Raw genomic sequence first — 25,598 nt, 5'->3', positions numbered from 1 at the left:
CTTGTTTCTACAAAAATTTAACAAGCTAGGTGTGATGTTGAGCACCTGTGGTCCCAGCTACTTGAGGCTGAGGTGGGAGGACTGCTTGAGCCTGGGTGAGTTCTAACTTATAGTAAGCTATGATCGAGCCACTATACTCCAGCCTAGGAGAGCAAGAGGAAAAAACCCACTTATTTTCATGTGTAACAAAAATATACCTTAACAACGAGGTTTGTAGCACTTAATTCCAGCTTTTAAAATAAGGCTGTCAATCTTATTCCTATAAAATCTTCCCTTATTGTAACTCATTCTTATGCTGTTTTCCAAATGATTTTCAAAGGAAGGCTAAACCTTACTAATTTGTTGTAGTGAAAGCAGATTAACTTCAAGTTTTGCAATTGTCCCTTAGCTCCAGATTTATGCTCGAACTAGTGACAAAGCATTTTCTAGGGCGGGTGCAGTGGCTCACGCCTATAATCCCAGCACTTTCGGAGGCTGAGGAAGGTGGATCACCCGAGGTCAGGAGTTTGGGACCAGCCTTGCCAATAAGGTAAAACCTCATCTCCTCTAAAAATACAAAAATCAGCCAGGCGTGGTGGTGCACCTGTAATCCTAGCTATTTGGGAGGCTGAGGTGGGAGAACTGTTTGAACCTGGGAGTCAGAGGCTGCAGTGAGCCAAGATAGGCCACTGCACTCTAGTCTAGGCAACAGAGCAAGACTCCATCTCAAAAAAACAAAAACAAAACAAAACAAAAAATGTTTTGTTATTCTGTAATTTATGTCAGAGAAGACTTCAAAGGGATAATGAGCAAAAGGCATACAAATAACTTGTTATAAGGCACTTTATTAAAATAAAAGTGCTTACATCCCTTTAATGCATTAATCTATTTCCTGAATAACACATGTAATATTTGACAAATACTGTATACCATCCGTCCCTTATAATAGGAAAACATTATTTTAATGTTTGCTCCTCCCAATTTTTACTTTTGCTCACCATGGTATTGCCTGTAGTATAGTTAACTGACCTTAAAAAAGGGGGAAGAGGAAATTTCTAGCTAGTGTTTTCTAACAGCAATTGCCAAATGCTACAGAAACCATAAAAGAAATTCAAAGAAACATCCCAGGTAACTTAAATTAACACCAGTTTTGAGAAAACCATTTTTATTATCATCACCACCCAGCTTATCTGTGCTGGATTATGAGCCAAATGGCCAGATCTTCTAAAGAACGTCTACATAACATTTCTTTCATGTTTCAAGAGATGAAAATAACTGTACAAGGTTAAGTACAAAAGTACACAAGACAGCAGACACGAAAAAAATCCATGTATGAGATTTTATCCCCACCTGCAGCTTTTATATTTGAAAAGTAGAATTCATGAACTAAAAAATATTGTCCTTCTATAGTCCTGTCAAGTTTAATGGAAGTGGGTTTAACCTGATTACAACACTAACACCAGTATCACTGATCTGATATTTACAAAAATTCGGATTTTTCAATAAATTAAAGTCAATGCAACACCCATGCAAGCTAGAATGCTAGCTGTTTGGTGAACAAGGACCTGACATCAGAACAAGAAGTCTATAAAGTCCCAAACTTTACAGGTGTGATCTTTTTCAAACTGCATCCATTCCTCGCATTGAAGATGTGAAACCCAAACCCATTCCTCTTTGTGTGTGGGTTTGTGATCTTGCCATTTCATACTGAGCATCTAGATTTCTAAATACTTCTTCCTGTTGCTTGAGAGTCTTGTAACTTTCTTCATCAACTGAGCTACAACCAGCTTCATCTTCACTCTAAAGATTAGACAGAAAGCATACAATGAATTCAGATGGAAATAAGTATCTCTCACTTGACACTATTTTTTTTTTGTTTGAGACGGAGTCTCACTCTGTTGCCCAGGCTGGAGTGCAGTGGGGCCGTCTCAGCTTACTGCAACCTCCACCTCCCAGGCTGAAGTAATTCTCCTGCCTCAGCCTCCTGAGCAGCTGGGATTACGGGATTACAGGGGCCCACCACTACGACCAGCTAATTTTTGTATTTTTAGTAGAGACAGGGTTTCTTGGTCAGACTGGTCTTGGACTCCTGATATCGTGATCTACCCGCCTCAGCCTCCCAAAGTGCTGGGAATACAGCAATGAGCCACTGTGACTGGCCCTAATTTTTGTATTTTTAGCCACCATGCCTGGCTGACACTATTATACTACTGGCCAGTCATAGTGGCTCACGCCTGTAACAAGGTGAATTCCCTGAGATCAGGAGTGTGAGACCAACATGGTCAAAGTCTGTCATTACTAAAAAAAACCCAAAAACCAAAAATTATCTGGGTGTGGTGGTGGGCACCTGTAATTCCCAGCTACTTGGGAGGCTGAGGCAGGAGAATTGCTTTAACCCAGGGGGTGGAGGTTGCAGTGAACCGAGATTGCACGACTGCACTCTAGCCTGGGTGAGAAAAGCGAAACTCCATCTCAAAACAAAACAAAAAACATACTCTGGGGTACATATTTGCTCTCAATTAATTTCATTATTAAGCACCTCCAAAGTGCAAGGTAATGTTCTTTCTAGGTCTGGAATACAGCAGGGTGTAATGAAAATTAACTTTAGTGGGATGGAAAAATACCATATAACATAAAGAACATGTCAGGGTATAAATGCCACAGAGGAAAGTAAAGTAGAAAATGGGGATGGAGGCTGGGTGCAGTGGCTCAGTACTGTGATCCAGGGCTATGAGAGGCTGAGGTGGAAGGACTACTACTTGAGCCTCAAAGTTTGAGGCTGCAGTGAGCTATAATTGGACCACTGTACTCCAGCCTGAGTGACAGAGCAGGACCCTATGTCTCTCAAGAAAAAAAAAAAAAAAAAGTGTGTGTGTGGGAGGAGAGTGGGTAGGGGAGATGGGAGGGTTTTCAAAATGGGATTGCTTGTTATTTTACAAAAGGTGGTGGGAAAGAGCCCAAAAAGGTGTCACCTGAGCAAAGACCAGAAATAAGAAAATGAGGGAAGAATAGTAGCAGGAGGGCTAATAGCTAATGCAAACATCCCCTGGCACATTTGAAACTCACCTTAATACCCATCAATTTCCTAAATTTCACATTTTGGTCCTTGTTTCCAAAATTCAATTTTTCCCATATTTCAGCAGACTGGGATTTGTCCTGTTAAGAAATATTAAACTTTAAAATATGTCAAATTTAAATATATTTTTCAGGACATTAAATCTGTCAACAACGTAGCCTAAATTAAAAAACAAACAAACAGCATTTAAGGCATTCAATCAAGTTTAATTATTTAAAGACTTAAGAAAGAGATAACAAAGCAAAGAAATACAAGCAAGAGGCTGGGGCATAGTGGCTCATGCCTATAATCCCAGCACTTTGGAAGGTAGAGGTGAGCGGATCACCCGAGGTCACAAATTCCAGACCAGCCTAGGTAACATGGTGAAACTTTCTGTCTCTACTAAAAACACCAAAAAATTAGCCTGGTGTGGTAGCCCATGCCTGTAGACCCAGCTACTTGGGATGCTGAAGCTGCAGTAAGCCAAGATCATGCCACTGCACTCCAGCTTGGGTGACAGCGAGACAATGTCTTAAAAATGATAAATAAAATCAAAAATGGATTTTTTTCCTGTCATAGACCTTTTTTAACATGCCATTTTTGTGATGGCAAAGTGTCATTTACAATTAATGTCATTTGTCATTGCAAATTAATGTAAAACAAATAAGTTCCTCATAATCTATGAAAAATCCTAAAACCAAGTAGCCTCTTTTCCTTAAACTACTTCTTTTTTGTTTTGTTTTTTTTTTTGAGACGGAGTTTCGCTGTTGTTAACCAGACTGGAGTGCAATGGCATGATCTCGGCTCACCGCAGCCTCCGCCTCCTGGGTTCAAGCAATTCTCCTGTCTCAGCCTCCCGAGTAGCTGGGACTATAGGCATGCGCCACCATGCCCAGCTAATTTTTTGTATTTTTAGTAGAGACGAGGTTTCACCTTGTTGACCAGGATGGTCTCGATCTCTTGACCTTGTGATCCACCCAACTCGGCCTCCCAAAGTGCTGGGATTATAGGTGTGAGCCACCACGCCCGGCCTTTTCCTTAATACTTCTATGATAATATCAGTTGTCCTTGAAAGCTTGACTTTGATCATGTATGTTTATTTTAATATTTAATAAACTGGCAAATTAGACCATCCTAAGGTTTTTTTTTTTAGACAGGGCCTCACTTCGTCACCCAGGTTGGAGGGTGCAGTGGCATGAATTTTTTTTTTTTTTTTTTTTGAGATGGAGTTTCGCTTGAAACTCACTGCAACCTCCACCTCCCAGGTTCAAGGTATTCTCGTTTCAGTCTTCCAAGTAGCTGGGATTACAGGCGCCCGCCACCATGCCTTGCTCAGTGGCATAATCTTGGCTCACTGCAGCCTCTGTCTCCCAGACTCACTTAAACAATTCTCCTGTCTCAGCCTCCCAAGCAGCTGGAATTACAGGTGCATATCACCACACCCAGCTTATTTTTAAATTTTCTTTTTAGTAGAGACAGAGTTTTGCCAAGTTGGCCAGGCTGGTCTCAATTCCTTATCTCAATGTTCCGCTTTACACTGGCCTCCCGAAGTGCTGGGATTACATGCATATATCACCCGTGCCTGGGCACCCAGGTTCTTAAAAAGAAAGGTAAGCCCAAAGTAATCGTTTTCTTTTTTCTTTTTTTGAGACAGAGTCCCGCACTGTCTCCCAGGCTGGAATGCAATGGTGCGATATTGGCTCACTGCAACCTCTGCCTCCCAGGTTCAAGCGATTCTCCTGATTCAGCCTCCCAAGTAACTGGGATTACAGGTGCCCACCACCATACCTAGCTTATTTTTGTATTTTGAGTAAGAGACAGGGTTTCACTATGTTGGCCAGGCTGTTCTTGGAACTCCTGACCTTGTGATCCGCCAGCCTTGGCCTCCCAAAGTGGGATTACAGGCTTGAGTCAACGGCCAAGTAATCTTTTTCAATCCAAATTTGTTTTCCTTAGCAATTACTAATTAGGAATAAATGATAGAAGAGCAGAATAAGAGAACTTACCCCTTCTTTCTTGCCCTGCCAAAGCATTTTCCTTTTTTTCTCTTGTTCAGCAAATTTCATTGGATTTACAGCGGCTGGGTTATAGTAGCTAGGTACAGCGATTCCCGTCTCTGCCAAAGCTTTAGCTTGCAGGGCTGCCATCTGAGCTGCCATGGCTATCTGAGGTGTTACTTGCGTTCCTGATGCCAAGAGGGCAGCAACATTGAGAACAGAACCTCCAGTAGCTGCAGCTGCTTGAAGAGAATATAAAAATGGATTTTAAAACATAAGCAAACCCTCTGATTTACATTAACAAGTGGTTTATTAAAAAAAAAGCTACCAGCCGGGCGCGGTGGCTCAAGCCTGTAATCCCAGCACTTTGGGAGGCCGAGGCGGGTGGATCACAAGGTCGAGAGATCGAGACCAACCTGGTCAACATGGTGAAACCCCGTCTCTACTAAAAATACTAAAAATTAGCTGGGCATGGTGGCACGTGCCTGTAATCCCAGCTACTCAGGAGGCTGAGGCAGGAGAATTGCCTGAACCCAGGAGGCGGAGGTTGCGGTGAGCCGAGATCACGCCATTGCACTCCAGCCTGGGCAACAAGAGCGAAACTCCTTCTCAAAAAAAAAAAAAAAAAAAAAAAAAAAAGCTACCAATGTGTAAAAAGGCAGGATTTTCACCAAATATAAGGAAATGACTATTAGCTCACAAGTTTTTAGCAAACATTTGTTGAGTGTGTTCATCAATGGACAAATTTCTGCATAAAATCCTTGATATATATTTGCAACCACACTCCAGCCTGGGCCACAGCCTGAGACTGTTTAAAATACATGAATAAAAATAAAAATTAAATTGGCCAAGCACAGTGGCTCACGCCTGTAATCCCAGCACTTTGGGAGGCCGAAGTGGGCAAATCATGAGGTCAAGAGATTGAGACCATCCTGGCTGACGTGATGAAATCCTGTCTCTACTAAAAATACAAAAATTAGCTGGATGTGGTGGCACATGCCTGTGTGTAGTCCAGCTACTTGGGAGGCTAAGGCTACTTGGAGGCAGTGAGTTGAGATCATGCCATTCCACTACAGCCTGGGCAACAGAGTGAAACTCCATCTGAAAAAAAAAAAAAAAAAAAAAAAAAAAGCCCCAAAACAAAAGACATCTGTAGTGATAACTACAGTGTTACATTAACAAAAAAAATCATTACTAATTTATCAGCAAAAATTATCCAAACGCACACCAGAAACAAGCTATAAAACACTGAGGTGAGAAAACACTAAAATTAACTTTTACAGTGTACTAATGGGAAACAGAAATCACAGGTAATTTTCTTCCTATTTTTGTCAATTTTTCTACAAAAAGCATGCCAAACTTCCTTAATAATAGAAAAAAAAAAAAAAAAAGTCTGGCCAACTATAATCCCAACACTCTAGGGAGGTGAGGCAGGAGGACTGCTTAAGCCTGAGATCAAGAACAGCCTGGGCAACAGGGCGAAAGGTCCTCACTACAAAAAAATAAGAAAAAATTAGCCACGTGAGGTAGTGTGGCCTGTAGTCTCAGCTACTCGGGAAGCTGAGGTGGGAAGATCACTTGAGCCTGAGAGTTTGAGGCAAAGTGAGCTATGCTGGAGTCACTGAACTCAAGTCGAAATGACAGAGTGAATTCCTGTCTGAAAAACGAAACAAAAACAAACATGCAAGAATGCTAATCGGGATAAGCAAAAAAGAATTAAAATTAAAAAAATAAAAAATTACCCGCAGCTATTTCTTGTTGTTTTTGTTTTTCAACCATTTCCTTTTCTCGCTGTTCTTGTAATTTCTTCGCCCTTTCCAACCTGCAAAAGTAATTTCAATACATTTAAAATAACACAATATAAAATCTGTATCTCTTCTCTCTACATGTGTATGTACAGAGACAAGCCAATTTCCATAAAATTTTAAATATTTAACATCCCCCCAACACCTGATATTTGCAGGTGAAGAAAAAGCAATCATTCATAATGGTGTAAGTTACAGCTGAAGGATATTGCAACAGTGGTTTTAAACATTTTTGAATTGACTAAATAGAAACAGGCATAGTTTTTATAGGCAGTTCCAATCAAAAAGTGAAGAAAAAACTCGATCTTACAAGTAACACACTGAGAGCTGAGTAAATTTTAAGGCATGGGAACTAGTAAATAAATTCATAGAATTATCAAAATGTTTCTTGAGGGAGAGCAAGCCAAGATAAGGCAGCCAATCAAGATATTCGGATAACTTTTTATATTTAACAGACCTTAGCGTAGTCTTCAATTTAATAAAAATCAAAAAGCCAAAACCAGAAGGTCGAGCAAACCTTGCCATTCTCTGTGTAATCTATTACACTGGGAGAAAAACTTGTCTGTATTAGGAAATTATTTTTAGCAGCTGAAGAAATTTATCATTTACAAAGGAACTGGTAACACAAAACACAAATTCATTCCAAAACAAAATGAAAATTCTTGTTCACTCTAATTAGTGTGCATATTCCTTAAATTCACTAATGAGTATGCACACCAGACACTGTCAAGTTTACTCTTCCTATATAATAAGTAACAGGTAACAGTATCTTCACAATGAATTCCTTAAACTCTTTTCTTCATAAGGGCTCTCTGATTTACCAATCAAGTCAAATGCCACTACCCCTTCTTTAATATGGTGTAAAGTGGCAAGGAATGAGAAAAGCATTGTTTTTGCTTTGGGGCACTATGGCTAATATAATACAGTGGTAGTAAATTGGATTTAAGAATTGCTGAAATTAGCCAGGCGCCGTGGCTCTCGCCTGTAATCCCAGAACTGTGGGAGGCAGAAGTGGGTGATCACCTGAGGTCAGGAGTTCGAATCCGGCCTGCCCAACATGGTGAAATCCCACCTCTACTAAAAATACAAAAAATTAGCAGGGTGTGGTAGTGGGCACCTGTAATCCCAGCTACTTGTGAGGCTGAGACAGGAGAATCACTTGAACCTAAGAGGCAGAGGTTGCACTAAGCTGAGATCGTACCATTGCACTCCAGCCTGGGGAACAAGAGTGAAATTCCAACTCAAAAAAAAAAAAAAAAAAGGCTGGGCGCGGTGGCTCAAGCCGGTAATCCCAGCACTTTGGGAGTCTGAGGCGGGTGGATCATGAGATCAAGAGATTGAGACCATCCTGGTCAACATGGTGAAACCCCGTCTCTACTAAAAATACTAAAAATTAGCTGGGCATGGTGGCGTGTGCCTGTAACCCCAGCTACTCAGGAGGCTGAGGCAGGAGAATTGCCTGAACCCGGGAGGCGGAGGTTGCAGTGAGCTGAGATCGCACCATTGCACTCCAGCCTGGGCAGCAAGAGCGAAACTCCGTCTCAAAATAAATAAATAAATAAATAAATAAAATAATAAAAATTGTTGAAATTTACACAAAAGAAATTTAACAAGGTATAATTTTTATTCTCTTTTATGAAACATGCATGGAAGGCACAGCATAGACTTGATTATATCTTTGATAACACAAGTTTGTGAATTAGTAGTAACAATAAAATTTAGGTAACAGGCTGGTTAAGGGGCTCATGTCTGTAATCCCAGCACTCTGAGAGGCCAAGGCAAGAGGATTGCTTGAGGCCAGGAGTTCGAGATCAGCTTGGCCAACATGGCGAAATTCGTCTCTATGAAAACAAACCCAGGCATGGTGATGAGCATCAGTAATCCCAGTTTCTTGGGAGGTTAAGGCATGAGAACTTCTTGAACCCACAAGGCAGAGGTTGTAGTAAGCTTACACCACTGTACTCCAGTCTAGGTGACAGAGTGTTAGACTCTGCCTAACAAATTTTAAAAATGAGGTCACTGATCTAAAAACTATTTCCTAAACAGCTTTAAATACTGACATTTAAGACCAAAAAAGTAACAAACATAAAAGGTCTATACATGCTAATTTCTTATTAACAAAAAAACCCTCCAGATTTCAAGGTAGTCAAGGAATAATCTGACATTCTGAAATTAAAGGACTGTATTTAAAACTTTATCTAAAAGATCACCAAGTAGTCTAAGTCAATGAATTTTTAGATGCTAGTATAACAGCTTCACTTTAAAAAAAATCCAAAAAAGAAAGCAGAATAGACTTATGACATTCAAATAAATAACTTAAGGGCTTAAAAAATATGTCAGAGTTAATAAAATTATAATTTAGTATAAATTAAATCCTATTTTATATTAAATTATTTATTTATTTGTGTTTTTTTTTGAGACAGAGTTTCACTTTTGTTACCCAGGCTGGAGTGCAATGATGTGATCTCGGCTCACCGAAACCTCTGCCTCCTGGGTTCAGGCAATTTTCCTGCCTCAGCCTCCTGAGTAGCTGGGATTACAGGCATGTGCCACCATGCCCAGCTAATTTTTAGTATTTTTAGTAGAGGCGGGGTTTCACCATGTTGACCAGGATGGTCTCAATCTCTTGACCTCGTGATCCACCCGCCATGGCCTCCCAAAGTGCTGGGATTACAGGCTTGAGCCACCGTGCCCGGCCTAGCAAATTATTTCCTAATCTACTGGTAATAGTTTCAGAAAGAAGGTATGTGTGACTACAACTGGCTGCATTAAAATGGCCATTGAAGATCTGGAATTAACACCATTCACTAAGGTGAATGGAAAGAAGAGGTGAGCTCACGCTTTTGCTGCTGTTCAGCTGCAGTTTCTGTCAGGCTGGGTTCCCAGGGCACCACCACCAGGTTACACTGTGATACCAGCCTGGGCAACACAGGGAGACCCCATCTTCTCTACAACAAATACAAAAATTAGCCAGGCATGGATGCAGTGGCTGTCATCAGGTGGCACTGCACTCCAGTTTGGGCAGGACCCTGTCTCAAAATACAAAACAACTTAATTTACATAAAGAGAGGAGGAAAAAAAAAAAGAGAAAATTCAAACCTAAAAAGACTGTTTTTCAAAATACTGGAAATGCCGCAAACAAGTGCTTGTATTTTATTTTGCTTTTTGCCTTTCTATGAGGCAGTTCTTTGAAAAGTTTTGCGATTTCAATTATACAGCCCTCCTGTGTGTGGTTCCACCACTATCATCTTTGAAACAACAGAATATTTATTTATTTATTTACTTATTTATTTATTTTTTTGAGACGAAGTTTCGCTCTCGTTACCCAGGCTGGAGTGCAATGGTACAATCTCGGCTAACCGCAACCTCCGCCTCCTGGGTTCAGGCAATTCTCCTGCCTCAGCCTCCTGAGTAGCTGGGATTACAGGCATGTGCCACCATACCCGGCTAATTTTTTATATTTTTAGTAGAGATGGGGTTTCACCTTGTTGACCAGAATGGGTCTCGATCTCTTGACCTCGTGATCCACCCGCCTCGGCCTCCCAAAGTCCTGGGATTACAGGCGTGAGCCACAGCGCCCGGCCAAATTTATTTATTTTTTTTTGAGATAGAGTCTCGCTGTATTGTCCAGGCGAGATCTCAGCTCACTGCAACCTCTGCCTCCTGGGTTCAAGCAATTCTTGTGCCTCAGACTCCTGAGTAGCTTGCCCGTCACCACACCGAGCTAATTTTTTTATTTTTAGTAGAGACAGGGTTTCACCATGTTAGCCAGGCTGGTCTCCAAACTCCTGACCCCAAGTGATCTGCCCACGTTGGCCTCCCAAAATGCTGGGATTACAGGCATGAGCCACCACACCCAGCTGAAACAGCAGAAAAAAAAAAAAGTTATAGTTATCAGGAATCAAACTTACAAGATCAAATAAACTGGTTTATAATGTCTGTCATTTGCCATCTTCAAAATAATACTGACAGAATACTATTGTTTCAGATATTTGTCTATTTGAGGGAGAAAAACCAAAAGTAAAGGAAAAGTCATCTTAGATGTGAAAATAGTAGTTCTTTTGGTGACAAAACAAAAAGAAAAAAAAAAAAAGAAAATAATAGTTCTTGAACCAGATTTGATAGTAAAAAAAAAAGTTTCAAATGCAAACTTAAAATATTTGGGAGTCTACATTTGAGAAAAATGAATTAGTTAATCGCAAAGGGAAAAACAGAAATTGTTGTAGACATCTGAATCTTTTAATTGTGCAAATATTTAAGATGAAAATTAAACTATTTACATAGCTCTAAATCACAAATATGCCAGCATATTTACTATCAAAGTTTCTGAATCATTCTCTTACTGAAAGAATTCATCTTATCCACACAATTGAGCATCTACTTAAAGGTAAATAGGAAGAAATGAAGAAATACACACCTCCTAGCTAAAGCTTCTTGGGCATCCATTGCTGTGTTTCTGCCTCTGAAGGGAGGTGGACTTGGAGTCCGGCTTAAACTTCTGCTAAATCTTCTCGGCTTTTCAATTCTCTTCTTTCTATCTCTGTAGTAAACCGTATTTCACATGTCACATTATGGCCAAGTCATACTATTTTGTTCACAAGAAATCAATTACATTTACAAAGTTCAACAAAAATCCCAGTGATACAAAAACATTTATATTTTGAGATACAAACATTTAAACATCTGTGTTACAGCTGAACTAACTGGACACAATAGTTGTTTGTTTCCAACTCCCTCATCCCCTTTTAAGAGACAGGGTCTCGCTCTGTTGCCCAGGCTGGCCTTGAGTGATCCTCCTGCCTTAGCCTCCCGAGTACCTGGCTCTACAGGGATGCCCCACTGTATCTGGTTGTCTCCAATCTTTTGCACAGTACATCCAATGTTGCAAAAGCTAGCCTTATACATTAGTCATTTTGTACTCATGTAGTCAATATGTACATCACAGGAATTCCTCCTATATATTTTAATCTATAGTGAATTTGTAGATGGTTTTCAAAAATAGAAAGTTATTAACCACTAAAAAACTAGATATCTGGCTGGGTGCAGTGGCTCACACCCGTAATCCCAGCACTTTTCGAGGGTAAGGTGGGCGGATCATCTGAAGTTAGGAGTTTGAGACCAGCCTGGCCAACACCGTGAAACCTCGTCTCAACAAAAACACAAAAATTAGCTAGGCATGATGGTAAGTGCCTGTAATCCCAGTTACTCCGAAGGCCGATGCAAGAGAATTGCTTGAACCTGGGAGGGTGAGCCAAGATTGTGCCACTGCATTCCAGCTTGGGTATCAGAGACTCCGTCACAAACAAACAAACAAACAAAATGTCAGTGACCAAAACTGCCAAAAAAGCAAATAAAAAATCTCCTAATTGGTAAGGTTTAAATCAGTAAACTACTACAAACTAGAACCACTGACTAAAAACTGATACTGATATAAAGATCAAACAAGTGATAAACCATAAAAACCTAGTTACTGTATTAATGTGTATTTCAATCTTTTATACACTGACCTAAGTTGCAATAAATCAACAAAATAGTATACTACTATCTTAGGTAAATGAGCAGAGAAAATCACTGAACAATATTTATAATTAAAGTTTTCTTCCTGTGCTCTTTATTGTATATTTCCTATCTCAACAAAGCCTCCTCACAGCAATCAAGATAAATCTGAATTTTGTTCATTTACAAACAAAATCTGAAGTAGTCTGTACAGAATAGTAGGTTAAGCATATGCATGGAATTTGTATCCAGATATATCTGAAACTGGGTCCTGGCTCTAGCACTTAATATGATCTTGGCTCATTGCAACCTCTGCCTTCTGGGCTCAAGCAATTCTCTCACCTCAGCTTCCCAAGTAGCTGGGATCACAGGTGTGTGCTACCATGCCAATCTAATTTTTTAAAATCTTTTGTAGAGGTGTGGTTTCATCATATTGCCCAGACTGGGTTTGAACTCCTGGGCTCAAGGGACCTGCCTGCCTCAGCAGGGTTACAGGCATAAACCACTACATGTAGCCAACATAGGCCTATTCACACCTGCACTCCACAAGAGATTTATCAATCACATAAGAATACTTGTATTTTTATTCAAGTAGTTAGGTCTGTTCAATTGTTAGATAATGATTAAAATAATTTTACCACAATCTATAAATTCTATTTATCATGCCATAGATTTACCATAATCTATGAATCCTACATAAATTATTATAGATTTATGAATAAATCCTATTTATAGATTACAGTAAAATTATTTTAATCATTACCTAACAAATTTAATATTCTCTTACTGAGAGAAGATAAATGAACTCTCTGAGGGGCCTATTAAATTTTATTCAAGATGATGGTCACCTACCGACTCCTACTCCTTGTCCTACTCCTGCTTCTAGTCCTATGCCTGTGTCTTGATCTTGAGCGAGAACGAGACCTGATCCGCCGTTTTCTTTCCCTGCTTCTGGATCTTGATTTCTTCCTTTCTCTGCTTCTGGATCGAGATTTCTTCCGATCCCTACTCCTGGATCGAGATTTCTTCCGCTCCCGGCTTCTACTACGATGGCGTCTGAAATTAAAGTGCACAAATTTTAATTATTTAGAGTTGTTTCACTTATATGCATCATAAATTAGTTATCTGTAGTACTGCAATTAAGACAAGCAATTAGGTACATTACATTGTTTACAGAAAGAATAAGTGAGGTTTTCAAAGGAAATATAAACTAAAAATGGACCTTCATGTTTGTTCATCTGTCCCAGAAAATATAGTAAAGCTATTAACATGTCAAACGGGTTCAATGCATCCTATCCAAATTTATGATTCTATTTAATACTCTTTCCACAGTATTTACAAAGCTTAAGTAAAATACTTTAGTGTATCTACTGAAAACTTTTGAGCCTCGTACCATGCATGAATTCCCCACAGACTTCTTCAAGAAAAATCCACCAAACACCATTCATAAATTTGAGCTGTGATCCAGTTTCTCAAAAATCTTTTTATCTATACTCCAACATCAAAAAAATCTAGCTGGGCGCAGTGCTGTAATCCCAGCACTTTGGGAGGCCGAGGCTGGTGGATCACGAGGTCAAGAGATCGAGAGCATCCTGGTCAACATGGTGAAACCCCGTCTCTACTAAAAACACAAAAAATCAGCTGGGCATGGTGGCACGTGCCTGTAATCCCAGCTACTCAGGAGGCTGAGGCAGGAGAATTGCCGGAACCCAGGAGGTGGAGGTTGTGGTGAGCTGAGATCGTGCCATTGCACTCCAGCCTGGGTAACAAGAGCAAAACTCTGTCTCAAAAAAAAAAAAAAAAAAAAAAAAAAATCTAGATTGCAGTTTAGCAGCAAACACCTTCAATAGCACATTGACAATGCAAAAAGACTGTTTACTGGCTTAAACTATACAGTTTAACGATATCATTTTTTTCAGTGCAAAAGAGATTAAGTGGTTAAAAATCTCAGCTGGGGCCGGGCGCGGTGGCTCAAGCCTGTAATCCCAGCACTTTGGGAGGCCGAGGCGGGTGGATCACGAGGTCGAGAGATCGAGACCATCCTGGTCAACATGTGAAACCCCGTCTCTACTAAAAATACAAAAAAACTAGCTGGGCGTGGTGGCGCGTGCCTGTAATCCCAGCTACTTAGGAGGCTGAGGCAGGAGAATTGCCTGAGCCCAGGAGGCGGAGGTTGCGGTGAGCCGAGATCGCGCCATTGCACTCCAGCCTGGGTAACAAGAGCGGAACTCCGTCTCAAAAAAAAAAAAAAAAAAAAAAAAAAAAAAAATCTCAGCTGGGTAGAGTGACTCACTTCTGAAATTCCAGCACTTTGGGAGGCCAAGGCGGGCACACTACTTAAGCCCAGGGATTTGAAAACAGCTTGCACAACATGGCCAAAATGTCTCTACAAAAAATACAAATAAATTAGCTGGGTGTGGTGGCACATGTCTGTGGTCCCAGCTACTCAGGAGGCTGAGGTGGAGTACTTGAGCCTTGGAGGCTGAGAGGCTGTGTGCAGTGTGCTGCGAACACACCATTGTATTCTAGTTAGGGCAACACAGAGAAACCGTCTCAAAAAAGAAAATCTATGCTGGGCATGGTGGATCACCCAAGGTCAGGAGTTCGAGACTAGCCTGGCCAACATAGTGAAACCTTGTCTCTACTAAAAATATGAAAGTTAAACACACATGGTAGCACACGCCTGTAATCCCAGCTACTTAGAGGAGGCTGAGATGGGAGAACTGCTTGAACCCAGGAGGCAGAGATTGCAGTGAGCCGAGATCTCACCACTGCATTCCAGCCTGGGGGACAGACTGAGACTCTGTCTCAAAAAAAAAAAAAAAGGAAATCTAGCCATTAATTGAATATTAGTCATCCCTTATCCCCCATTCTCGGAAACCATTTTTTCATGGTAAGAAAACAAAGCCCAAAGCAAAAAAAACCAAAAAAAAAAATAAACAACAACCCCCCCCCAAAACAAACAAGAAACACTCCCTATTTTTTTTGGGTATTCGTGGATCAATAAGAGCTTTATGTAACTTAAATCTTGTTATAAGGTATTAATATAATACAAAATGACTTACCTTTCACGAGACCTAGATCTTGAGTGACTTCTGCCTCTTGATGACTTTCTTTCTTTACGTTTGTGCCTGTCCTCACCATTTTCAGATGAATTCAGTCGCTCTCTTCCTTTATCAGAAGGATGTTCTTTGTCATTATGTTCCTCAGACTTGTATTTCTTAGAGGATTTATCTTTGGATTCATGTCTTCTTGCCTGTTTTAAGAAGAAGTTGGTTCTTTCAGGAAAATAGTGCAACAAAGAGAGTTAGTATGGGTATCAATAGACAAAAATGTTGTGATGCAACATTAGTAACCTTAGGAGTGTGTGGCAAATAAAAAAAAGATCTAGTTTCACATCACCCAAATGTTGCTGATATAATTACTATTTTTTCTTTACTATAAAAACCCAAATGCAGTTCCTCCCAAAATATTTTCAATTACAATAGAAACAATGATTTTCAAAGTTGAAATATTGAAAGCCATTATGCCAGACAAAAGAGGAATCCCTTATATTTATCTAAAATAATACAGACCATGTATATACATCAACTTCTAAATCCAGAGTACCTTACATTAAGTTTAAGTAAACAATAATAGAGATAATGACACAAAAAGTACACCAGAAATGCATTTCAATTAGGTAGCTAAGTATAACTATTATGAAGCACTAGTATTTTCAATAATTTCAAATTATTTTACACAGAGATGCAGTGTCCCTTTTATAGCTATACTGCCGGCTACATCCTCTAAAAGACAGCTCTTGATTTTCCTCCCAATGTCTAAACTGTGAAGCAATCTCTTTTCATCTTGCAGTATCCCAATAGGCTTGGAGAAGTGTTACACTTCATGTACCTAGGGTAGAAATGGCAACTGTATGTTTCAGTTTTAAAGAAACCAAATTAGGTATAACAATGAACCCATATGCTCTCACACAATACATACTGCCCCCATACTTTAAAAAGACCAAGGCTTTCACATGTGCATTCAGAGACTCAGCTAAAATTAACTGCATGATCAAGTCTCATCCTACCAAATACCAAAGTAGGAAGTGGTACATACTATAGTTCCCTACACGAAGACTTGTCAAATCCACCTTGTAGCAAAAGCTTAAAATACTAAACATTTCTGAATCACTAAATTTTAAATGTGGAAGGCAACTCAGATCCTCTAATTGAATCCCTTTATGTGTAACTAAACTAAGATCCAAAGTTACGAAGCTACATGCGTGAGCTGAATGTATACCCCATGTTTTTCTAATGCCCAGGCTACCACTTTTCTACCATAATAGGACACTTAATGTTTCCCAAAATAGGTCACAGCATATTTCTTTCCACTCAAGATTAATGTTTCTTAAAAATAAAACTTGGCCAATCATTTTGGAACATGCATGATGATATAGCTGAAAATGATCATAGTATGTAATTTATTATTTGCAGAAAAGTAAGAGACCTGGAGACCCAAGTATTTAGTTTCATTGCCAGTTCTCTATACGAGCTTACAAAATAAATTGTCCTTGGTTTTGCTATAAAGAGACAGACTGGAAAAGTCTTAAGTGGTTAAACTTCTAAAGGTTTTAGAGTTTATTTCAAACCAGTTTCTCAAACATAACATTACTATTAATTTAAAAAAAAACATTAAAACCCTTAACTGATTTAAGATATATTTAAGGGAAATAGGAGTTTGAATGACTAATAGTTACCTTATCATGAAGTAGGCTTATTATTTTGCTATCTGAGTCTGCAGCGTCTTCAGTTCAGTCTCTTCGCGCATTAGCACGCTGAGTATGATTTATTATAGAAATGTTATCATGTGAGCTAAACAAAATAGTCATTTTCACAAAAACTCTCCTAAATTAAAAATTTAACAGAGCTTCCATTAGGGGAAGAGGTGAAGTCCCTGCCCACATTTTTTTTTTAGGAGTCCCTTGCCCAGCCCCCACAAGACTCTTCTCCCTTTCCAGCTACTACTTCTACTCTTCCTTGTTGGCTCATTCCTTGTCTTCTTAGGTGGGTGAACAAGTAACTCCTCTGCAATACAGCTGTTGCTTTTCTTTTTTCCTCAAGTTTTGCTGTCACCATCACCTTTTCAGCTGTCCCTCACTCAAACCTTTACTTCAAAATTTACTACTACTACTATTAGGGAAACTGAACTAGTTTACAAAAGAAAAGAACTCTTGTTACCTTTCATAAAGAAAAAGCAGCCCACAGATATCTAGGGTATTGCTATGTAAAGATGATTGCTGTTTAAAAATCCTGAGCAATTGTCAGGCACCAAGAGACTCAGGACCTCACATTAATGGAAGCTCTGTGTGACAGGCCTAAAAAAACCAATTATATTCTTCATATGAAATTTTTATTGTGAATATTTTCACAATATAATAAACTTAAGGTTTTGAAGGTACTTTTCACATAAACATCTTCTTCAAAACTGATGAATCTAAATCATGCTCATTTTATAACCCAATTAACCTTTTAAATTTCAAGTTTGGTACTTACCTTGACAATGTCATATATTCATACAAATTTTTCTACCAGACACTTTTTAAGTATTTTAAAGTACCTATTCACTACAAAGTGTTAATTACCTCTTTGCTTCTGCTCCGGCTCCTGTGTTTTCTTCCTTCATTATCTGTGAATACACACAAAAATATTCACCATAAACAAAGCTGGAGAAACATCACATCCTGAAATAACTCTAACGCTGGAGAAAAATTACTCCCACTAGTCTTGTTCTAGTAACTAAATTTTTTAATGGTTCATGGGATCATTCTACATTAATACTACACATACGTACAACAAATCAAGAAATCAGAGCAAACCAGGATGTAAACCAGCCCATACACATTTTTTAAACAGTCAGAGACCTTTAGTATTTTACATACATTCTGACAAGCCTATCTAGTTTCCTAATCTATAGTAAATTTATAAGGGGGTTTGGTAGAGAGAGGTAAGCTATTAAGAACAAAAAAAACCCTAAAGAAAATAAAGAGGCTGAGGTTGGGCACGGTGGCGCGTGCCTGTAATCCCAGCACTTTGGGTGGCCAAGGTGGGTGGATCACAAGGTCAAGAGATGGAGACCATCCTGGCCAACATGGTGAAACGCTGTCTCTACTAAAAATACAAAAAATTAGCTGGGCATGGTGGCGCACATCTGTAGTCCCAGCTACTCAGGAGGTTGAGGCAGGAGAACTGCTTGAACCAGGGAGGTGCAAGTTGCTGTGAGCTGAGATCGCACCACTGTACTCCAACCTGGTGACAGAGCAAGACACCGTGTCCAAAAAAAGAGAAAAAAGAAAAAAGAAAATAAACAGGTTGAATTATATTTGGTAGGTTCCAACATAGCTAAACTCTTTCCTTACTAAAAATAAAAAAATTAGCTGTGCATAGTGGCACATGCCTATAATCCCAGCTACTTGGGAGGTTGAGGCAGGAGAATCTCCTGAACCCAGGAGGTGGAGGTTGCAGTGAAACAAGATCATGTCACAGCATTCCAGCATGGGCGACACACACCTTCTCAAAAAAAAAATTCCATTCAAAATATTACAATACTAAATGGTTTCAAATACACAGATGAAAACTGCATTCTGTAGGTTATCTGTAGGCACAAAGAATAACCAGAGGCCAGGCATTTCAACTTGTAAACTCAGAACTATTTTAACTTCTCAATCGCTTCATTCAACAGCAATGCTGACTTTTAAAAACAGCGAAATACTGTCTTCCCTATCAGTTTCACCTTTTTCAAAAAAAGGAAATATAGCCAGGTGCAGTGGTTCATGCCTGTAATCCCAGCGCTTTGGGAGGCTGAGGTGGGCGGATCACCTGAGGTCAGGAGTTCGAGACCAGCCTGACCAATATGGTGAAACCCCATCTTAAAAAAAAAAAAGGAAATATGGAGACTTCCCAAATGTCAAACCCCTTGCTTCAGAAAAATTATATCGTTAAGTTAAAAAGAAAAACAAGGATAAAAATGTTTTTGTAACAAGTGCAGAATATACCAGTGTCCAGGTTACATCTTGAAAACTCTATTTTGCCAATGTTGAAAGAATAAAATTTAAACATCTTGGGGTTATTAAATACAATAACCCAAATACAAATATGTATTCTTATCTTTCAACAGTTAACAAAATTTCTGCATTAGGACATTTGTATTTCTTCTAACTGAAAAATTATCTAGAGAATTATCAATATATTTTCATTATACATTCCTCAGCTGGGGAGAACATTTATTCTTCAACAAACTAAATGTATGTCTTTTTTTTTTTTTTTGAGACGGAGTTTCGCGATCTCGGCTCACCGCAACCTCCACCTCCTGGGTTCAGGCAATTCTCCTGCCTCAGCCTCCTGAGTAGCTGGGATTACAGGCACATGCCACCATGCCCAGCTAATTTTTTGTATTTTTAGTAGAGACGGGGTTTCACCATGTTGACCAGGATGGTCTCGATCTCTCGACCTCGTGATCCACCCGCCTCGGCCTCCCAAAGTGCTGGGATTACAGGCTTGAGCCACCGTGCCCGGCCCGTCTTTTTTTTTTTTTTTTTTTTTAAGACCGGAGTCGTCAAGTCGTCAAATCGGCTGGAGTGCAGTAGTGCTATCTGGGTTCACTGCAAACTCCACCTCCACAGTTCAAGAGATTCTCCTGCCTCAGCCTCTTGAGCAGCTGGGATTACAGGCATGCACCACCACGCCCGGCTAATTTTTGTATTTTTATTACAGATGAGGTTTCACCATGTTGGCCAGGTTGGTTTTGAGCTCCTGGCCTCAGGTGATCCACCTGCCTTGGCTTCCCAAAGTGCTGGGATTACAGTCTTGAGCCAGCATGCCTGGCCAACAAACTAAATCAGTATCTTCTTATACAACACATCTACATGTCTTATACAAATGCTGATAGTTGTTGCCACCTCTAAGAATCATACCTGACTTTCGTTTTCTTTCTCTTGACCTTGATCGTGATCTTGAATAATGATGTTTTGAAGCTCTAGGAGAAACAGATACATCTGACTGCTCTTTTTTCTTATCTCTATCTGGTGATGTCTTTTCTGGGGCTAGTCCATCTCGTTCTGTATCACTAGCCTAAAAGTTTAAAGACAATGATTAAAGTTCTTAATTACATTTAAAATGTTTTCAATTCCTTAAAAGAAGAGGGACAAAGGGATGGAAGACAGCCCCCATCCAACCAATAAACCTGAATGGCTGCTTTCCAAGTAGCTAAATATGCTTTGTACACTGATAAGCCTGAATGACTTGAAATGATGAACCTGATACCAAAGCGAGAGGTACATTAACTTTCTAATGATTATTTTTAGAACTTTTTTTTTTTTTTTTGAGACGGAGTTTCGCTCTTGTTACCCTGCAATGGCGTGATCTCGGCTCACCACAACCTCCGCCTCCTGGGTTCAAGCAATTCTCCTGCCTCAGCCTCCTGAGTAGCTGGGACTACAGGTGTGCGCCACCATGCCCAGCTAATTTTTGTATTTTTAGTGGAGACGGGGTTTCACCATGTTGACCAGAATGGTCTCGATCTCTTGACCTCGTGATCCACCCACCTCGGCCTCCCAAACTGCTGGGATTACAGGCGTGAGCCACTGCACCCGGCCTTATTTTTAGAACTTTTAAAAGGGGGTTAGGAATAAGGGCTCCAAGTATTTCAAATAAACATTCAAGCAGAGAAAATACAGTCCTTTTAGATGTGTGAATACATTCAGCTGTCTTTACCAATACTTTTCTCTTAGATTAGCATACACGTAAAACATTAAAAATGGGTTGTTAAAGCTCAGATACTCAAGACCATAAAATCTTAAAAGAGACAATGCCTCAAGATTATAAAATAATAAACAGAAAATTAACTTACCTATGTGAGAACCCCATCTTAATTTCATTAACCCTCTTTAACGAAAACAGCCCCCTGGCACAGTGCTGCTGCCAAATATGGTCTGCCTCTCCTCACATGTGCTCTGGGCTATGAAAACACTGTTTCTGCTTCAAAGCATTTTATAAGTAATTATTACAATATAAATTTTACAAATTTCAACTAATGTGGAAGGTAGACAATGGCTGGTTATCTGACCAGAGAGTTTGATTACTTAAGAAAGGTTGGCTGGCTGGGCGCGGTGGCTCACAAGGTCAAGAGATCGAGACCATCCTGATCAACATGGTGAAACCCCGTCTCTACTAAAAAAATACAAAAAAATTAGCTGGGCAAGGTGGGGCGTGCCTGCAATCCCAGCTACTCAGGAGGCTGAGGCAGGAGAACTGCCTGAACCCAGGAGGCGGAGGTTGCGGTGAGCCGAGATAGCGCCATTGCACTCCAGCCTGGGTAACAAGAGCAAAACTCTGTCTCAAAAAAAAAAAAAAAAAAAAAAAAAAAAAAGGTTGGCAAGCTAAGGTCCTCCCCTCCAGTTTCTGTATGGCTTTCAGCTAAGAATGGTTTTCACATTTTAAAAAGGGCTGTTAAAAACAAGCAGGGCCAGCGCTGTGGCTCACACCTATAATCCGAACACTCTGAAAGTGGAGCCAGGTAGATAACCTGAGATGAGGAGTTCAAGACCAGCCTAGCCAACAAAGGGAAACCCTGCCTCTACCAAAAATACAAAATTTAGCCAAGTGTGGTGGGGCACGTCTGTAAGCCCAGCTACTTAGGTGGCTGAGATGGGAGAATGGTTTGAACCCAGGAGGCGGAGGTTAAAGTGAGTTAAGATTGTGCCACTGCCCCCTCCAGCCTGGGTGACAGGGACCGTCTCAGAAAAAAACAAAAACAAAAACAAACAAAAAAACCACCAAAAAACCCAAAACAAAACCAAAAAAACCAACCAACCAAACAAAAAACAAGCTAGCAAACAAAAGAATGTGTCAGAAACTGCACAAGACCCACAAAGCCAATAGTATTTACCATCTGGCCCTTTACAGAAACAGTTACGGACTTTTCACTTAGAACATCAGAAGGAATCTGGATTGAATAAATAGGGAATCAAGATACACTCTTCAGCAGGAGGAATCATATAATGGAGAACTTCTTCCCTTAGGAGGATTAGTCCAGAAATATCAAGTACAATAAATGGGGGTATTGTATTTTAACAAAGTAGGTTGTGAGAGGTTGCATTACTTCAAGTATTTACTGAGGGTCAAAAATGTGCCAAAACCAATGCTAAGACTCACGGAATAAAACGATAAATAAAACAGAAAGGATTTACAGTTCAATTGTGCTGAAAGACAAATTATGTGTTATTCCTCTAACAACGGTATAAAAAGAACAGTAAGAAATAAAAGAAAGTAACTACCACGGAGGCTCTCATGCCAGCATACTGTATATGGACTTATTTCTCCAGTCTGGGTGACTTCTGGAACCACCAAATTTTTATGCTAAATGTTTTCATGCCATAGAATAGAGTTCAACTTTCTCATTCACAGATGAGATCCAGCAACATTAGCTGACTCGCTTAAAATGATTCTCCATCTCTATCTCTTTGTTGTTTTTATTACTAATGATACTGTATTATTAAGGATGATTCTGATTTTTTCCACAATGAATAGCGGACATTTTAATATATATTTTTCCTCATCATTATCCTTGAGGACTATTTCAGATTCATCCATTACTTGCTAAGTACAGCTCACACTTGGTAAACAGAAGTGATTTCAAAAATTTTTAGCACCGCTATCACTTTCAGTGCATGACAATTTACTGTCAGAATTTACTGACAGAATTCCCCCAAGTACTGGCAAATCCCATTTACTTTTGCAGAGAACAAGACTAGAAGTGAAAACAGCCTTCGCATGTAAAAGCTAGTGCTTAGCCTAGGCAGTAGCTGTCAGGCAATGGTTTATCTAACGTTATGCTTAACATCACAAAGCTGAGCAACAGAGAAACCACTCTGTGACACAGGCTAACTTAAACTTACCTCAATCATTTTCATCTGTAAAATATGCTATGGAACAACAAAAACCACCTTAAACTAAACATGAATGATGGGTGGCCACTGAGGCCATGGAAAACTTTTATTTCCCCGACGATATCTTATAGTAGCATAACACGGGTATCCAGGAAAAAAAAAATGACTGAATATTAAAATTGCTCTGAAAATTTCTAAGCTTTAATTTAGTACAAATCTTATGTGTATACATAAATGTTAACTGCAAAACAGCCTTTTCTATTCCAGAATTGGCTCTAAGAGGCAGCCACTTTAGTTTCTTACAAATTTACATTTTGTTGCAAACACCTAATAACTGCTTGAAACAAAGTAGACAAATCTTTTTCCACTACGAAGGAGGTAAGCACTGGATTGAATTCTAGGCCACTTCTCCAGGGGATTGTCTTTTTATTTAACAAGGCACGGCAGAAGCAAATGCTTGAATTCACTTTTAAAAATACTGGAACCCGGGCAGGCGCAGTGGTTCACACCTGTAATTCTAGCACTTTGGGAAGTCGAGGAGGTGAATCACCTGAGATCAGGAGTTCGACACCAGACCGGCCAATCCAGGCGTCCCCAAACTTTTTACACAGGGGGCCAGTTCACTGTCCCTCAGACCGTTGGAGGGCCGCCACATACTGTGCTCCTCTCACTGACGACCAATGAAAGAGGTGCCCCTTCCTGAAGTGCGGCGGGGGCGGGGGGCGGATAAATGGCCTCAGGGGGCCGCAGACTGGGGACGCCTGTGGTGAACCCCGTTTTTACTAAAAATACAAAAAATTTCGCCGGGCGTGGGGGTGGGCGCCCGTAATCCCAGCTAATCGGGAGGCTGAGGCAGGATAATCGCTTGAACCCGGAAGACGGAGGCTGTGGTGAGCCGATATCGTGCCACAGCACTCCAGCCTGGGCGACAAGAGCAAAACTCTCCATCAAAAAAACAAAAAAACCTGGAACCCAAGAAAAATAGTATTACTCTTTAGAATATACTGAGGCCTCAAACTCTAAACAAATGAAAACACTAAGTAAAAAAACTGGTCTAAACTCAAATCAACTAAATATCCGGAGGTGAGTTGGGGGGGCGGGGAGGAAGAAAATCATCTGCCTAATCCCACACATTCTAATCGTTGGGAAGAGCAAACTTTAAATTTTTCACTACGTTTAATAGTTATAATTATCATAAAAAAACAAGATATAATTTAGTCAGCAAGAAGAAATGCAAAATCTTTACATTTTCCTTTCAACAGAATAAAAACGGAGCAATTACACTGTAACGTGGATTCGTCAGAATCGGGCATCGTATACACACGGCAGACTTACGTTCAGAGCAGGTAATGTACAAACTGTAGCTCGTTTGGGGTCAACGAAGGGTTTAAATTTAAAGGAACAAGGTCAGTGACAGGACTTAACTATAATGCTTCCCAGACTTCAAATTGATTACATCACGGGCCACTTCAGAAACCGCTCATCAGTCAGAATTGGTAGTAGTTCCACAACCTTTTAAGTTGAATTTTCACTCCCTTTTAGCAATACCTTCCTCTAGCTCATTACTACACAATAAGTTAAGGTTTACACTGGCAAATACTAATTGAAATTATGCAACTAGAAGCATCTCATTGGAGCGTACAAAAAAAAAAAAAAAAAAAACTACAAGTCTCTCTCTTCTTCCACACTATCCCTTACGGAAACCCCCTTTTTGACTCAGTACTTTTCAGAGACCACTCTTGATCGTCTCCTTCCCAGCCCCTTTCTCCACCGCAAATTCTCAGGCCCTAAAATACTCAGTAAAAATCACTAGCCAGGGTGAATAAGCGAAAATGGAGGAAGTTCAGTGGGACGAAAAGGGACGTAGCGTTGGGAAAGAGACGAGGAAAGTTCTGGAAAAAAAAAAAAAAAAAAAGGCACTCCCTGCGGCTCCCCACCCCCATCGACGGCGCCTTACTTCCCCCTCCCTACAGCAGGCAGCCATGATGGCGGGCGCAGAAGAAGGCCGCGGCGCCATTTTGTCCACATACACACACAAGAATAAGGCTCTGGGAACTGTTCATTCACTCTTTGGAAAGTAGCAGAAAAGCATCCCTGGCTTTAAATTCAGATTCGGTACCTACCGCCATAGTCCAGAGTCCCGGCCGCTAGAGCGGCGCCTACACTTGCCGCTTTCAACAGTACCGGCCGCTCCGAAGCTTCGCCTCAGACTAAATCGCAAGCGCGAGAGACCCGGATGGCACAAAGGCGAGGAAGCCCGGTGCGTCGCACAGCTTGCTGGGAGGAAAGAGGGCGGTAACAAGAGTTTCTATAACAACGCATTTCGAAGCGGTGATTGG

At 40.2% G+C, this 25,598-nt stretch overlaps 1 protein-coding gene across 3 annotated transcripts; it reads right to left on the bottom strand.

Moving 5' to 3' along the window:
* Positions 1-804: 804 nt before the first annotated feature.
* RSRC2 (arginine and serine rich coiled-coil 2) lies at positions 805-25,506 on the bottom strand. Of its 3 annotated transcripts, none has more exons than XM_039472123.2 (10): positions 25,383-25,506; positions 20,287-20,443; positions 17,959-18,002; positions 15,398-15,588; positions 13,185-13,388; positions 11,254-11,376; positions 6,774-6,853; positions 5,041-5,270; positions 3,046-3,135; positions 805-1,779 (listed from the first exon to the last, which is right to left on the bottom strand). In XM_039472123.2, the coding sequence occupies exons 1-10, from the start codon at positions 25,386-25,388 to the stop codon at positions 1,600-1,602; spliced, it is 1,305 nt and encodes a 434-aa protein (XP_039328057.1). In that variant the 5' UTR covers positions 25,389-25,506; the 3' UTR covers positions 805-1,599. The 3 variants fall into 3 exon arrangements, with proteins under 3 accessions (XP_039328057.1, XP_039328056.1, XP_039328058.1); XM_039472122.2 differs by having other exon boundaries at positions 5,041-5,273; positions 25,383-25,505; XM_039472124.2 differs by lacking the exon at positions 25,383-25,506 and adding an exon at positions 17,074-17,151 and having other exon boundaries at positions 5,041-5,273; positions 15,398-15,610; positions 20,287-20,331.
* Between the last annotated feature and the right edge of the window lie 92 nt (positions 25,507-25,598).

This window comes from Saimiri boliviensis, chromosome 7, assembly GCF_048565385.1.
Source record: "Saimiri boliviensis isolate mSaiBol1 chromosome 7, mSaiBol1.pri, whole genome shotgun sequence".
NCBI classification, from domain to species: Eukaryota; Metazoa; Chordata; class Mammalia; order Primates; family Cebidae; genus Saimiri; species Saimiri boliviensis.
The sequence above is the reverse complement of the archived record's forward strand: the minus strand, read 5'-3'. Positions and strand labels throughout refer to the sequence as shown.